Source organism: Thrips palmi, unplaced genomic scaffold, assembly GCF_012932325.1.
Source record: "Thrips palmi isolate BJ-2018 unplaced genomic scaffold, TpBJ-2018v1 HiC_scaffold_2, whole genome shotgun sequence".
NCBI classification, from domain to species: domain Eukaryota; kingdom Metazoa; phylum Arthropoda; class Insecta; order Thysanoptera; family Thripidae; genus Thrips; species Thrips palmi.
The window spans coordinates 2,484,081-2,500,682 of record NW_023144629.1 but is presented as its reverse complement, the minus strand read 5'-3'; the positions used below and the strand labels follow the sequence as shown (position 1 = coordinate 2,500,682).

At 59.0% G+C, this 16,602-nt stretch overlaps 1 protein-coding gene across 1 annotated transcript in view; it reads right to left on the bottom strand.

Moving 5' to 3' along the window:
- Positions 1-16,502, bottom strand: part of LOC117646945 — a 29,677-nt gene extending 13,175 nt beyond the window's left edge. Inside the window, exons 1-12 of the mRNA XM_034388334.1 lie at positions 16,395-16,502; positions 15,343-15,885; positions 14,381-14,606; positions 13,987-14,062; positions 12,857-12,986; positions 12,476-12,694; positions 8,993-9,118; positions 8,172-8,341; positions 7,613-7,799; positions 4,611-4,724; positions 733-836; positions 537-639 (exon numbers count right to left, since the gene is read on the bottom strand). Of these exons, the coding sequence (XP_034244225.1) occupies positions 537-639; positions 733-836; positions 4,611-4,724; positions 7,613-7,799; positions 8,172-8,341; positions 8,993-9,118; positions 12,476-12,694; positions 12,857-12,986; positions 13,987-14,062; positions 14,381-14,606; positions 15,343-15,867 (1,980 nt within the window). The 5' untranslated portion in view covers positions 15,868-15,885; positions 16,395-16,502. The remainder of the gene's footprint in view (positions 1-536; positions 640-732; positions 837-4,610; positions 4,725-7,612; positions 7,800-8,171; positions 8,342-8,992; positions 9,119-12,475; positions 12,695-12,856; positions 12,987-13,986; positions 14,063-14,380; positions 14,607-15,342; positions 15,886-16,394) is intronic.
- Between the last annotated feature and the right edge of the window lie 100 nt (positions 16,503-16,602).

Sequence of the window (16,602 nt, the reverse complement as noted above, 5' to 3'; positions counted from 1 at the left end):
CGTTTCGGATGGGAGGGGAGGCGGTCGGGGCAGCGCATGCAACAACAAGTAGTCGCAGGTTTTTTGAACTCAAACACACAAACACGCGGGGAAGGGTACACAACACCGGAAAAAACAACACAGAACTCATCAAACTCCGCTAGAGTGTTTCATGCTCAACAGAAAAAGGAATCTAGAACAAAAGGAGGTCGTCGTCTATGACTGTAAACCTAATGACCGTCGGTCGCCACTACGATACGCTGGCCAACCATTCAGTGACACAGTTGTGTAAGTGTGTGTGTTTGTGTGTTTGTGTGTGTGTGACAGGAGCAAGAGTGTGGCAGAGGTGGACAGAGATCGTTTATTTCGAACAAGAACACACTGACGGAAGGGCGGCTCAACTCACACCGCCCGACCTGCTGCCCGTCCGCGCGTCGCGACACCGAAAGCAAGGCCTACTTGGAGCAGCGGCGGCCGTCTTGGACGCTACACTGCCTACAGCGCTTTTTAGGCTTTAGCGACTACAGGCGGCTTGCGGCTTACGACTGCTGCTGTACCTGATGCATCATGGCCATGTCCTCTTCGGAGAGCGCTAGGTCCGACGTGCGGTGCGGGACGCGCGAGGAGGGCATGGGGGAGGCCGGGAAGCCGCGGCCCGACCTGCCGGACACAAAACGGAAGGGCCCGTCACTACTCCGCGTGGGGCCCACTGGCACGGCACTGCAGGCGGGGGGTATCGTCGCCAAGCCTCACCTTGGGTAGTCGGCGCCCAGGCCGAGCCCCGAGTCCTCGCTCAGGGGGGTCTTGAACTCGAGCAGGTCCACGTCGCAGCACATCGCGCCGCCCAGGCTGTCCGGCTGCAGGACATGCGCGCCGAGTCAGCAAAGGCAACAGCGGGGAGGGGGAGGGGGGGGGGGAGGGCGCATGCGTCTAGTGAGAGAAAGGGCGCCTAGAAAAAGTTTGCAAGCGTCATACGGCAGTCGAAGGAGAGGAAAAAAAAGGTGCCAAAAGCGGATAAGTTTATTTTTGTGGCTAGCTATGCAATGTTAGCCGTCGCAGCCGGTTCGTTCGATGCAGGCGTTTTGTGCGACGCGGAAGTCCCAGAGAGAAACGACGATTTAAAAAAAAAACCTCCAAAAGTTGTAAAGTCAGCCCCATCATTCACGTCAAGTTTCGGAAAAAGGATCACGCATTGATACGCTACGTTTTGGAAAGAGAGAGACTAACCAAACCTCGTTATTACAACAATCTAGTCAAAATAAACAGACTTGTTCTATTTCAGGTTAATTGGACCAGAGAAAAATATGCCGGGGTGCCTCTGTTCCGCTCACCATTTTTCAAAATTTAAGTAGCGCGCGGCTCTGCGAAAAACTAACGGAGCGGACGGAAGTCGTGCCGTGAAGCGCGACGCATCGCAACGCCCCCAGCAGAACGACCCAAATGAATCCATTCTCAGCCCGAAAAGGTGGGAAAATAAGTTGGGGGAACCTCTTCTTGCGAAGAAGGCGGTACCTTTGGGCGGTTTACGCTCGTGTGTTTGGTGTGTTGGTATCGTTGCTGTAACTACGAGTGTGTTGGCGGACGACGCCATGCTGTGCTCCGCCTCGGTGATGGCGCAGCGGCGCCGCGCAGTGGGCCAGAAGACCGGTGGAGGCGGTCAAAATCCCGGACGCGTTTTGAGCTCCAGGGTCGGCAAATGGGACTCGAACCGAACGTGTGACCCCACCAATGGATTGCTCTCTGAATGAGGAATCGATTGGTAGGGTCACACATTCGGTGCGAGTACTTTTTAGCGACTCTGGAAACGGGTCTGGAGTTTTGGCCGGCGGCGCCGGTCTTCTGGCCCACTGTGCACAGTCTTCCCGAAAGTCGTGATCGCCCTGTCTCGCACTCAAGATGGCGAGAGAGACAGAGCGACGAAGGCGACTATCAGTCTGCTATGCATGCGGACGGCGTCGACGTTACAGTGGACGAGACTCTACTCGATCAAGCTCTTTACCATGCTCATCATTTCATCATTCCGTCATGCAGAAAGTAAAACAAACAAAAACAAAAGCGGAGACCGACTAGACGGACAACTCGGCCACTTGTCCGCGCCAGGCGCGCCAACCGAGAGCGCCTGTCCTCAGAGACTTCCGTCCAGACCACGACGACGCGCTGCCAAACTCCCGGAACAACAAAGCAAAAAACGGCGCGCTTTGGCGGCCCCGAGCAGACGACAAACAACAACAAGAAAAACATCAACAAGGGGCCAGTCCGGCGCGCCGCACAGTGGGCGCGGGCGGAGCCGGTCAAAACTCTAGACGCGTTTTGAGCTCCGGAGTCGCTAAACAGGACTCGAACCAAATCCTGTGTTCTGAACTACAGTAAATCCCGGCAAAAAATTAACGGGATTCACTGTGTTTTTTTCGCAGTGTGGAGCACAAACGCGTCTGGGATTTTGACCGCCTCCACCGGGTCTTCTGGCCTACTGTGCGCCGGGCCCACCCGCCGCCCAGCCACTCCGGCTGGCGGTTGGGTTGCCTATCCACCCGGCGCGGCCTGCCCCTGCACTGCCACTCCCAGTGCAGGAGGACTTTTTGATACTACAGTATCTGACGGGAACTCAGGCAAAATAGAAACATTTAGAGTTTTCGAATTTTCCAAAGATCGGAGGAAATGTTTAAATCTTTTTTTTTTATCAGAACTTCTCCCGAGATTTCCAAGGTTTTTGTAACGGTGGTTGTTTGGTTGCTTTCGAATGTTTCTCGCCAACACTGCGATCTTGTCTCTAGCGGCTCCTTTTTTGCGACACGAGGGCCGCGCTGTGTCGCTGTGTCGCTCAAACAGCGCCTCTGGTTTATTGTGCAGCCCCTCCCTCTGCTTCCGCTCCCTTTGGTGGGGGGGGGGGGGGTTGTCCTTTCCCACTTCAGGCACGACAAACTCTCATGTCAGTGAAACCAATCCGAGGCGAGCAACGAAAGCACAGAGACGCGCTCCGCTCCACTGTAAAAATTCCGTACTTTTGTACGGAAATGGTACTGAAAAATATAGTACGGAGGTACGGAGAAAAGTACGGAACGTTCCGTACTTGCTCCATATGAACCCATGTAAATGGGTACGGAAAAAGAGCACGGAACGTTCCGTAGTTGATAAGTACGGACGGTCCAGGCAAATTATTGACCAGACATGTTCCGTACTTTTTCCGTACTTTTTTCTCACAGTGTCGGGCGGCTTGCGGACTGATTCCGAGAGTCGTTTTCGTCGCTCTGTCTCTCTCGCACTCATGAGGCGTCTCTTAGGGGCGAGAGAGACAGAGCGACGAAAACGACTGCTGTCTATTCTCCGTCCCGGAGACGTGATTTCGAGTGGCGCGGAGTGCCATCAAGACCGCCGCGGAGTCTAAGGGGGGAGTCTCTGAAGAATGATTCCGACAGTCGCTTTCGTCGCTCTGTCTCTCTCACACCTGTACGGGTTGCCCCCACCTGTACCGGGCGTGCCAGTCGCTTCGTCTGGCGTTCACCCGGCGCCGCCGGCGAGCGCGGGTCTTTAGCTCTTGGTTTTCTTTTCTTTTCGGGACGGGGGGATGTTTTGGAGGGCTTCCTGCTGCACCGGCGAGCCAGGCCGGCCGGGAGCGGGGTGCGGGCGCAGCAAGGCTTCGGCTGGCCGGGCACAGCCGGGCTGCGCCGAGCGGCACCGTCTGTGACGGGAGCCTTTGGCTGAGCCAGCCAATCACAGCGCTCGCTCGCCAGAACTATCCAATGAAAGCGTCTGACCCCACACTGTGAAAATTTGTTGTCACTCTATGACAAAACGTGGATGATATTCTCTCTAGGTTTAGTCTCTCTAGGTTTACTTCCTCAGCCGCGAGCTTCAACCATCGAGCTCGATGCTTCGAGGAGTCTGGGCTCCTAGGAGTCCAACGAAGAAAATTGGTTTGACTTTTGTTATAAGTTTTTCATGCGAGGTTATATGCTTTAAATGTGAAATAATCGTTTTGTTTTTGTTATTTTTCGGGGAGCGGTGGAGGGTGCATGCCAACCGATGCCAAAGGTATACCGTCCAAGCAAACATTCCCGATACTCATGCAGGAAAACAACCAACAAACGAACCACAAAAACAACCAACAAACAACAACACAGACGAAGACGATAAAGCAACAAAACATGCATGTCGTTGCGTCTCGTGCAAGGAGAGTGTCTCATGGGGCGGGAACCTGGAAAGACGATACTCAGACTGGGCCATAACACAGCAGCAAGAGAGAATCCATTAATACCATTAGAGTTTGTAAATTTTGAAAAAAAAAGACAAAATTGACTTGAATACAATAAATGTTTTGACAACTACTTTAACCATAATTTATGGAGAAATGTTATGTCTGTTTTATGAGGAACGTGCTTGTACTCGTCCGAGACCTCGCAGACCCGACACGACGAGGGAAGCGTCATGAAAAAGGCATCAAAACTAAAACGACCAGTGCCGGACACGCCGGACCGAAGTAAGAGTTCGTTCGAGTACCGTCGTTGCCCGGTTCCCGCCATCACCACGAGGTCCTTTACGACAACAGCGAGCGTCACAGGGTGGGAGCGTAGGGGCGGGCGCGTCGGGAGCGTACAGGGGCGTACTTCACGTCCATGCTCTGCTCAACTCACCCTGGTGATGTCCCGGATGCGGCGGCTCTCCACCTCACGGCGGTACACCAGCTCGTCGAAGCGAGCCCTGTCCTCCGGCACCACCACCTCCCGGAGCTCGGTCAGCAGCGTGTACTGCAACAGGGAAAGGAACAGTGTACTGCAACAGCTGTAACGCGGAAAGGAACAGCAGCTCAAAATGGATGAAAAGGTTTCAACGAAACTTTTGACTTAAATGACTTAAACGATATCGTTTGGATCATTTTTGCGGGTTCTTTTCGGAGTGCACACAGTAAGGGATTGGGCGTCGGCCTTGCCTATTAGCGCTGTCAATAAAGCTTAATGGCATTGCCCACCCCTGCACCGTAAGGCAGCACTGCTGGCTGATTCGGATCACCCCGCCCCTTCTTCACCGCCTGGGTGTTGATCCGCTTCCGGGGCCGTCAGTAAAAAAAAAACAAAAAAAAACGTTCACGCTGCCGCTGACGTGAAAGCAGATGATACTCATTAGAATGTTTGTTTATTTAAATGTATGGTTGTACGATTTTATTTCGTTTTAACGCGAAAAAAATAATTTACAAACTGAACCATGTGCATTTGCAGCATGCATCAGTGGCGGATACTGGGGCGGCCTATGGGGGGGGGAGTAGCACTTTTTGCCTGCCTTTCAGGCGGCTATCTAGGGGTTATGGGGGGGGGGCAAAACCCCCATTGCCGCCGGCGCCGGTCTTCTGGCCCACTGCGGGCCGGCTTCCTCCTGGCTTACTTGTTGCCCTGGCGGGACAGCGCGCGGCGCGGCGCGTCCAGCCCGAAGCACGCCACCACGACGCGACGCGCCGCGCCGCCGCGCGCTGCGCCGCGTCCACGCGGTGCCCGCCGAGGCCGACGAGCACGAGGAGGCGGGCGGCGGCCGCCACGCGGTGCGCACACGCCGCGGCCACGCGACCGCGGTACCGGGCCGCCAACGGCGCCAACGCCGCCAACGCACTGCCGGTACACTGCACCATCCCTGCCTCCCTGCGCGCAGTGGGCCAGAAGGCCGGCGCAGGCGGCCAAAACTGTGTAGACGCGTTTTGAGCTCCAGAGTCGCTAAACAGGACTCGAACCGAACGTGTGACCCCACCTCGTTCAGAGAGCAATCCATTGGCGGGGTCTCACGTTCGGTTCGAGTCCCAATTAGCGACTCTACAGCTAAAAACGCGTCTAGAGTTTTGGCCGCCTCCACCGGTCTTCTGGCCTACTGGGCTGCGGCCGCGTCGCGTCCCGCTGCGCGCCCCGATGCCCTCTCGCCAGCTCTCCCGGCAGCGGCTCGGGCTGGGTCCGGGGCGGTCCGGGGGCGGAGAGAGACTGAGCCCTGCACTGCTAACCGGCACTGCCCCACGGAGCCGGGACCGCCTGTCTGTCCGTCCGTCCGTCTAGCCGTCCGCTTGCCCTGCACCGCCGCCCCCAATCGATGTCACGCGACGCGTCACTTCGACACTTCGTCGCCTCGTCACCGGGGAAACCTGTCTGTCTGTCTGTCTGTCCGTCTGTCGGTCTGTCTGTCTGTCCACCTGTCTGTCTGTTCGTTCACCTGTCTGTCTTTCAGTCTGTCTGTCCGTCTTCTCGTCCGCCGCGTCAGCATCCAGATAAGCGGACAGGGAAACTTTGTGCAAAGCCGCGCCGCGGCCGTCGGCTGAGGCGGCGGGATGGCGGATGGCGTCAGCGGGGTCGTGGAGCCAAGGGGTTGGGGAGGGGGAGGGGGCGGGGGCAGCGAGATTCTAGTCCATAAAGCTCCCCTATCGTGTGCCTCCACTCCTCATCGAGGAGGAAGAGGGGAGGGAGGGCAAGCCACCAGACTGATTCCGAGACTCGTTTTCGTCGCTGTGTCTCCCGCACCCATGGTGCTTGCCGTATTGGCGCGAGAGAGACAGAGCGACGAAAACGACTCTCGGAATCGGTCCGCAGGACGTCCCCCGGGCACGGGGAGTGCCCCGTCAGCAGTGCCGCCACCCTGTTCGCGCCGGCGGCCGGCGGCGGCCAGCCTCCGCCGAGTTTATAATTGTTTCCACAGGAATACGCCACGACACGCACGGGCTGCTCCAGCTGGACCGGAGGGGGCTGGACTGCAGTGCGCCGCGCGGCCAAGGGGGGAACTATGGCAAGGCGGGGCGGGGCGGGGCGGGGCGGGGCGGGGCGGGGTGGGGTGGGGCGGGGCGGGGCGGGTACGAATTGCGCGCACGTGCACTTAGTCGCCCGCATGGCCTCCCCGCTATGGGCGCTTGCCCGCCGAAGAGTCGTTCTCTCTCTCTCTCACCCCTCGCTCTGCGCGCGACAGCCTTAACGAGTGCGACAGAGACAGAGGCCGCGATGAAACGACTTCTCGGAATCAGTTCGCAGCTCTGCGGGGGATCATGACCTGCTGGCGACATTGAGCCCGACGAATGGTTCCGAAGAACGCAGCCCGGCTGCAGCAGGCCATCTGCCGAGGCCACTTCGGTGGGTCGTGCAGGACGTTGGGTTCAACCCCCCCGAGAAACCAAGGGTCAAACCTCAATCCCGTGTCGCACGGTGTCACTCTGCAGCCGCTTGTCACGTCGGTGCATTTGCATCCCTTCGCGAGAGACCCCGCGCGTCGCGTGGACCTACCCCGCGCCCCAGAGACCGCGGCCGCGGCGAGCGAGGGGTAGCGACCCCTCCCGCCCACGAAGGCGTGCAAGCTGGTCCGGCCCTTCAGCACGGCCCGTTTCAGGGTTGTTGCCGCGCAGCAGGGGGCCGTTCCGAACTCTGTCTCCGTCTCTCTCGCACGCTCTCTACGGGACGCCGCGGCCACGAGTGCGAGAGAGACAAGGGCGCCGTTCGGAAGGCAGCCTGCAGGTCGCGGTGAATTATTGCGGGCGATCGGGCACTCAGGTGAATGAGGGCGTGCGAGAGCGGCGCCGCGCCAACGAGCAGCACACACACACACACACACACACACACACACACACATGCACACTCGCGACAACACAGTGACACTGCGCAAAGTTTTTCCCTCCGCTCACCTTCTCCGGCGTGTTTAGCAGCTCCAGCAGCACGGCCACGAAGGCCTCGATGGTCATCTGTCCGCCGGCGTACTCCTCCTGGTAGTAGGCGAGCGTGGCGAACTCGCTCTTGGACAGCACGACGCGGGCCTTCTCCTCCACCATCTGGAGCGCCGGGGAGCGTCCCGACCCGCCCAGGAAACCCCTGCTGAACGCACCGCCGCGTCCAACCTCGTTACTTCCCACAAGTCAACAAAGACGACTCAAATTTTCACAGAGCAGGACCGTGACGTCACGTCGAAACGAGCGTGACAGAGTGTCACGCTCCTTTGAGCATTGTGTCACATTCATTTGAAAAAGAGTAAGCTAATTTGTGCCCGAAACGAATGTGACACAACACGCTAAATGTTTAGGTACAATTTTGTACGTGGTGATGCATGATTTCAAACCTGTGTAACGTTTTCTGCATAAAATTGTGACCAAATTTTCATAAAATGATGCATTTACTGTGATGTCTCGTATAAAATTTGTACAAAAACATTTAGTGTGCTGACGCTGCGCTAGGCTGCGCGACACTGACCCTGGGCTGTCCCACGGTCGGGGCGGCGGGTCGGTGCAGGAGTGCGGCACCTTGCCGACGTCCCTCACGGTGAGCGTCATCCTCTTGTGCAGCTTGAGCTGCGTCACCGCCTCGTCGTGCGTCACGTCCAGGAAGGACTGCCCGTTCACCTCCAGGATCTGGTCGCCGATCTGCCGAGCAAAAAAAAAAAAAAAAAACAAGCTAGCTCATTCAAAAAATTTTCAAAATGGCATGGCCGTTTGAAAAAAAATTTAAATTATTGTCAGTGTTTTTTCTTTGTTCTTTTTTTTCAGGGTGGTAGTGGCGGTGGTCTTCCCCGCGCGGATAAGAGCGGCCGTATTTCACCGCTTTGTGTCGAGGCTGGACGGTTTCCCGCCCCACGACGCAGCACTGCGGCCGCCTCCGCCTTGGAACCGTCGCGACACCCTCGCAAGCCGAGTTATTAAAAAAAATCTTCTGATTTTACGTGTTTTAGTTTTTTTTGTGAACTGAAATTTTCTTCTAGTGGATTGGACAGCAGTGTTCCAGTGAAACTAAATATTACGAACCTTCATTGGATTTTCTTTTGCAAGGTGCGAAGAGGCTTCATATATGGTGACAAAGGCAAAATGACTCCATAATATGTTGGCACAAAAATTTTTGTGCAATTTTTGTGCCATTTTTTTGTAGGCATCTCAAAGTAAGGTAAGAACAGGCTTCATATAGGGTGACAAAAGCAAAATGGCACCAAAATATGTTGACACAAAATTCTTTGTGTGGACAAAGTTTTCTTAGAAAAATCTTAAAGTTTTTTTTTTTTTTCGAAATAACAGGTGGATTACCATGAGTCCCGCTCTGTCCGCGACCGAGTCCTTGTCCACGCCCGTGATGAACACGCCCAGGTTGTACTCGATGCCGCCCCGGATCATGAGCCCCAGGCTCTGCCCCGGTTCGATGCTCAGGTCCACCTGCAGACAAAATACGGGCCAGCGTTTCAAGTGGGGTTCAAGAAGGGTAAAAGTGAAAAAAAAAGCGAAGAAAAACGTAAAAAACACCTGCTGTAACCCAAAATCTCCCAAAGCAATAACACACAAGCAAACTTTGCCACAAAGTAAAGCAGTAGAGGCTGCGGTGCTCTGTGCGTGGCCGCACCGTCTTCGTGACCTTTGTCCTGTGTGGCGGGGCGTGGCGGGGTGGGGTGGGGCGAGGTGGACGAGGCGGGGCGGGGCGGGGCTGCCCAAGCACGATCGCATAAAACTTTAAAACCACCCCCGACATCCCTTTATTCTTGCCCTCTCGTTCTCCTTACACACAGACAGACCCAGCGACCGGCGGGCGACAGACAGACGGACAGACAGATAGACAGACGGACAGACAGACAGACTGACACAAAGACAGACACTTAGACAGACAGACACAAAGACAGACACACAGACAGACAAGACAGACAAAGTCAGACGGATGGACGCCACACAGTCCGACAAAAGAAACAAACTCAAACACACACAGAAAACACAATCCGGATATTACATAGACAAGCGCGGGCTGGCAGCCAGGCCGGCAGACAGACAGACATACAGACATACAGACAGACAGACAAACAGGTAGACAGACGCGCTTTGCACACACACTGAGACAGCCGAGCGACCGGCACAGAGAGGCACACGCACACACGCTTTACCCTGTGCCTGCGCCGTCCGCGGTGTCCCTGAATGGCCTGCAGCTCGTACAGCCCGAAGGCCTCGTGGATGTCCTCGTAGGTGGGTTCGAAGCGCGGTTCGCCGGCGGGCTGGCCGTGGCGCGGCTCGGGCCGCGGTTCGCGCCGCAACTCGTGCCGCAGCTCGGCGCCGCGCCGCCGCTCCTCCAGCGGCACCGCCATGCTGCCCACCGCGCAGCTCGTCGAGCTGGTGGCGCTGGTGGCGGCCTCCGGCGAGGGCGAGCTCAGCGACGTCTCTTCCAGCGGCCGAAAGCCGAACATGCCGACGCGGGTTCGCGGCCAGGCGGGGGCCTACGAAAAACGGCGGATGTTGTTTTCGTTTCGGGAGCGTGCTTTGTTTTGAGGCCGATAGCCGCGGAGGGTCGGACTGTCGGACTCGCCACACGGTTCGTGCGACGAGAAAGGCTCACAGTGGGCCAGAGGACAGAAACTCTAAACGCGTTTTGAGCTCTAGAGTCGCTTAACAGGACTCGAACCAAACGTGTGACCCCACCAATGGATTCCTCGTTTCGCAGAGCAATCCATTTGTTGGGGTCACAGGTTCAGTTGGTGTCCCATTTAGCGACTCTGGATCTCGAACGCGCGCGGGATTTTCACCGCCTACCGGTCCTCTGACCCACCGTGAGGCAGCGGCCCGGCCCTCGGCCCGGCCGCTGGGAGCGCCTGCCAGGTAGGCAGTCCCGCCGCCCACAGCTGTTCGACGGGCCGGCCAGGCCGAAGACCCAGGCCGAAGGCCCAGGCCGAAGGCGCTCCAAGCTCCCCGGCCCGGCCCGGCCCGGTCCAAGCCCACTCGAGGCCTTCTCGTGTGACGGCGGGGAGGGGCCTGGAGCCGCTCTTGTGAGGCGACTCCGCCAAGGCCAAGGCTACCCGAGCGTGCCCCCGCGATCCCCGATCCTCAACCTCCAGTGTGCCACCTCCAGTGTGCCACCTCCAGTGTGCCACCTCACCGCGTTCTCCTGCTTGACGCGCTCCCGCTTCAGCCTGGCGCGCTCCGTCAGCTTGTGGTAGGCCGTGCCCGCCAGCGGATGCGTCGAGGTCTTCTGTCCGAACGTGGACATCATCTTGAGGCCGGTGGTCGTCGCTTCGAGTCGCTTTCACTCTGTCCGCATGTCTTCGCGTCGCAGCCCTCGTCACGTCCTCGTCACGTCCTCGTCACACGTTCGTGACGTACTCGTCGCTCGCTCATCACGTACTCGTCAAACGTTACTGAACTGACGGACTCGTGACGGTCTTGTGACGCGCTCATCACGTACTCGTGACGCACTCGTGACGCACTTGTGACACACTCGTTGCGCGCTCGTCACGTTCTCGTCACACGCTCGTGACGCTCTCGTCACGCACTCGTCACACGGCGCGCGACGCCCCCACGTGACGGGGTCGTGACACAGCGGGCGGCACAGCGTGGGCGCGGCGCCCGTCCGGCCGCGGCGTCGTCCGGCGCGTGACTGGGCCGCTGGCACACTGGCCGTCGGTGACCGGCCTCCGCGATGGCGGCCTACAGGGCTGGCGCCCCGTCCGCCGCGGCCAGCGGGGCCAGTGGGGCCAGCGGCCGGCGAGCAGACGGATTCCGAGAGTCGTCGACACGAGACGCCCCTCGAGTGCGAGAGAGACAGAGCGACGAAAAACGACCCTCGGCATCAGACTGCAGCGGCCAGCCAGCCCACGAAGAAGAGGATGCGTGCTGGCGTCGGCTGGCGTCGGCCGGCGACCGCGGGGGCGACTCGACTCCAGGGACAGGCGCCCCGCCGCGCCCCGCCGCGCCCCGCCATGACCCAGGCCGCCTAGGCCGGCTAGGCTGCCGCCCTGCCCTGCCCTGCCCTGCCCTGCCGCCAGTGGCCGCCAGGCGGTCGATATATCGGTTCATCATACGAATGTGGCTCTGCCCAGGCCGGCCCTGCAGTCCGGCCGGCGAGCGCGGCGCCCTGCTGTCGCCCGCCGGCCGCCGGGGCTTGGGCCCTTCGCGTGCAGTGACACACACACACACACACACACACACACACACACACACACACACACACACACACACACACACACGGGGAAACAACAACAACAGCAGCGATGTGGCGGCTCGATGCAAACGGATGGATCGGTGCGTGAATGATGGTTTTGTTTTTGTTTCGAGCAGATTGCGCTCTGCTTCCCATTCGGCGATTCCGTTGTGCCGCCGCCGGGTCTCTCTTCTTTCTCTGCGGTTCTTCCATTTTATTTTATTTTTTTGCAGTGCACGCGCGGGGTGGCGGCGGCGGGAGGGGTCCTCTGTCGCTGGCGGCTCGGCTCCTTTCGCTTCCGTAAAACATTGATTATTCTTTTGGCCGGATCAATCCCGCCGATCGCCGTGGGTTGCACGCGGCGCCGTGGCGCGCCGTGGCTCGGAGGGCGCCGGCCGGTGAACTTGACCTGACGCCGCCTCACTTCCCTTTTCCAATCCTTCGGCTCGGCTGTCTTTTTACTTTCTGAGGTCGATCGGCGGTGTGGACAAGCTGGCGTCCGTGCGTCGCGGAGGACGTTGGAAACTGATTCACATCGGCGATTAAATTTTACGCTGTTGTCGCCTTTCCTAAACACGGGCTGGTACAATCGTATTCGTCGGCCCCGCTCCGCTCCTCACCTTCCTGGTCCTGGCGTGGGCCCAGCGGCTGGGCGAGTGCGGCGACGGCAGTGGCGGCGGCGGCGAGACGGGTCGGCCGGAGCGGTCCATCCAGCTGTAGGCTTGCCGCGCCGCCCACGCCGCCTGCGCCGCCAGCGAGGGGTGGTGGCCCGACTGGGACGGGGGCGGCGCGGGGGCGGCGCGCACCGTCATCGTCATCTTGCGGCACGACTTGAGCATCTGCAACACGAGGGGGCCGTCAGCACACTTGAAAACGAACAATGTTCTTCGTGATACAAAGGGATGTGTGTACACTTCGTGACGGGCGTAAGTTTTCCGCCTTACTTTGACCAGTATATTCTCAGCACCAGAATGAACGTCACAGCTGACTCGTGCACTGACCTTGAGCGCGTCCTCGTGCGACAGCCCGCTGAAGGGCGTCCCGTTCACCTCCAGGATGACGTCACCAGGCCGCAGCCCCGCGCGCTGGGCCACGCTGCCCTCCTCCACCCGGGAGATGTAGACGCCCGTGCTGGAGCCTGCGGGGAAGAACGCGTGGGTTAGTGCAGGCGCGGACCTGGGGAGGGAGGGAGAGAGAGAGAGAGAGAGAGAGAGAGAGAGAGAGAGAGAGAGAGAGAGAGAGAGAGAGAGAGAGAGAGAGAGAGAGAGAGAGAGAGAGAGAGAGAGAGAGAGAGAGGAGAGAGAGAGAGAGAGAGAGAGAGAGGAGCGGGGAGGAGGTGGGGAGGAGGCGGAGAGAGCGAGACAGCGAGAGAATGGAGGAGCATCTGCAAGGCAACAAGTCACACTCTGCTCCTGTGGGTAGGCAACATTTGTGACACCCCTCACCCCCCATTCTCTGAACCGGTATCTGGACCCGCCCCTGGGTTATTGGCCTTCACGGCCTTCAACAACCTCGTTACCAGTAATGAGGCACGCTCATGTCATATTGCTTGGTGCGGCGCCCCGGCCCCGCTCGCTCCGAAGGGGGAGGCGGGGCGTGGACGGGGGTTGTGGACCCGGTGGCAGGGCCGGCAGGGCCGGCAGGGCCGGCGGGGCAGTGGGAAGGCCAAACAGATAAATTGAGTCGATTTAGGGTGGAGCGGAACCTAGCCGAGGTGTCGGTGAGGCGGGCCGGGCCGGCCAGCCCATGGGCCAGCCCCAAGCCACCTCCCGCTGGGGTATTGTTTCCCCCCTGGGGCTGGGGGGACCAAAGGGGGCACGGGGACGCCGAGTCGGGGCATCGACAGAATTAAATCACACTCACACGGACATGCACACGCACACACACACACCTATCCCCCCCCCCCTCCCTCCCTCACACGCACAGACTCCATTCAAACTGAGGCAGGCAAAGCAGACATCTCGCGCCGGGAGTTGACCCGCCGTAAAATTTGCTGTAAGTGTGGGAAGGTGCTTGAATGTGCAAGATATCCGACGTATCTGGCACACGTGTTGCCTGCTTACAGGCGTTTTAGCCACCTGAATGTGTTCCAATTGTGTGAAGGGTTGGTGCTTCTTCCTCTTCCACACACGCACACTCACCTGGCGAAGGGAAGCGGAACGGGGTGGTGGGGTCGGACCTGCCGTCCCTCCGGTCCCAGTCGATGGCTGCGATGCCATGCGGACGAGAAAGACAGTGGTCATTGCCCGGAGAGCAGAGCGGAGCCTTCCGGCCGGGTGCAACGACGGTGGCGCACGCACAGTGGGCGACCAAAACTCCAGACACGTTTTGAACTCCAGAGTCGCTAAACAGGACTCGAACCGAGCGTCTGACCCCACCGATGGATTCCTCGTTCGGAGAGCAATCCATTGGTGGGGTCACACGTTCTGTTCGAGACCCATTTAGAGACTCTGGAGCTGAAAACGCGTCCGGCCGCGGTCCTCTGGCCCACTGAGGCGGTGCACTGCTGGTTTGGCGAGCCTCACCAGTGTCCTTGGCGCCTCCCTTGACGCATATGCCGAAGCCGTGCCCGGGGCCGTGGTGGGGCTGCGGCGGCGCGTCGTTGGCGCGCACCATGGTCACGGTGCGCACGGGCAGCTCGGAGAGCGGCGGGCTGGCGGCGGGGGGCGGCCGTCGGCGCGGCGGGTCGCTGGCCGGCGCGTCCCTGGACTTGCCGCCCGCGCCCACGCCCACGCCCATCAACTTGAGCACCTGCAATCACGCCACGGTCAGCAGCGCCTGGCAGCGCCTGGCAGCGCCCAGCAGGACTGAGTCGTCGCTCTGTCTCTCTCGCACCTGCAGGGGACGCCCCACGTGTGCGAGAGAGACAGAGCGACGAAAACGACTCTCGGAATCGGGCTACAGGCCCCCTCAGCCTTACCCTCAGCCCCACTGCACCATTTGTCTCTTTTTTGGGGGCGGGGCTGGGCTGCCGGCGCCGCCCCGGTTTTGTAACCGAGCAGCGCGCCGCGGTCGGCGCGGTCTTCGGCGCGCACGCGAAGCTCGACAATCATCAAGCCGTTGTCTCAGTCCACTTGGGAGTTGATTTGTGGGATGCAAGTGGACGGGTGTCGAAAGTCGAAGTTGATCAAAACGGTCACAAATGTCTGCGAAAAATCGTGTTTTGGGCTGACTTTAAGCATTCACTGCGTCTGATTCGAGGCGGTATTTCGTCCTCCCTCAACGGGCAATTGGACTTTGGACCTTCCTTTAGCATGCCTTTCTTACGGAGTGCGATTATCTGCCTTAGTTTGGGAGCAGTATTGCCGCAAAGTTGATCAAAACGGTCACAAATGTCTGAAAAATCGTGAAAAATCGCCCGGGCGACAAAGGCGCCCAGTTTCTGGGCACCCTATGTTTAGAGTGTAGGTGCGTTTGCATGATTGGACGCGGCCGATGGCAGAGATCCCATCGCACGACGGCGGTCCAGCCTGGGTTCCGCACTTACCTCCTCGGGCGAGAGGGGCCGCTTCTTGTTGTGGTGGGCCTGGTGGGCGGCATGCCTGCCGGTGGGCGGGCTGGTGGAGCCCCCGCCGCCCTGGCCGCCCTGGCCGCCGTGGCCGCCATGGCCGCCCTGGCCCTGGCCGCCCAGGTAGGTGCCGCGGGGGGCGCTGGAGGGGCGCTCCACTATGGTGTAGGACGTGCCCGGCGGCGAGTAGAAGGCCCCCGAGCCCACGCCCACGCCGCGCCCCCCGTGGCCGCCACCGGCGCCGCCGTGGCGGTTGGACGCGCGCATGGCGTCCTCCGCCTCGTAGCTCGTGCCCTGGGGCCCCAGTCCGTGGCCCAGTCCGTGGCCCCAGCCCCCCGAGCCGCCGGGGCCCGCGCCGCGACGATGCATCTGCGGCACGCCGTGCACGCCGCGCGCGCCGTGGCCGCCGTGGCCGCCGTGGCCGCCGTGGCCGCCATACTGGTGCAGGTGGTGGTGGTTCAAGTTGGTCTCGGCGAGCTCAGCGAACTCGTCTCCCTCCGCCATCCGGCATCACGTGGCGCCCTGCAACAAACGACAACAAACTCGATCAGCAACAACAACAACAACTTCGACAAACTGGTCGCACGCAGCGTGCTCGGTGTACTCTTGTTGTCGTCTTCTGCTAAAAAATAATTCGCACCGAGCCACACCCAAAGAAATGGTTTCTTGATTTTTGATTTTCTTGGTTTTTGTAAAAAAAATAATCTTGACACAAGAAAAATTTTGTTTATTCAAGAAAAAAATTGGATTAAGAAAAATTTTCTTGCAAAAACCAAGAAATTTTTTTCTTGATCCAAGAAGTCATTTTTTTGGGTGCACTGCCCGAGGGGGTAACGACTGGTAAATTTCGTGTCAGCCGGATTACGGATTACCTCGGATTACCCCTGATTACCCCCAAATTACCTCCGGATTACAACAAAAAATTCCTGGATTACCTTTGGATTTTGCAGGATTACCCCGGATTACCTCAAAATTTTCCCGGATTACCCCGGATTACCTCAAAATTTTGGGTTATCCGGATTACGGATTACCAATTTGCTGTCAGCCGGATTCCCGAAGTCGTTACCCCCTCGGCACTGCCCGACACGCGCCGGATTTATCTCAAACGGCTTGAACCGCGTAGTCAAGGAGTCTGCTTTCCCAGACGAATGATCTCAGTGAATCCCAGTCAGAAGGAAGCGCCGAGCCGATCACGCGAACCCAGCACGCCGGCGTCGTGCGTCGGCCGGCGAGACCTGA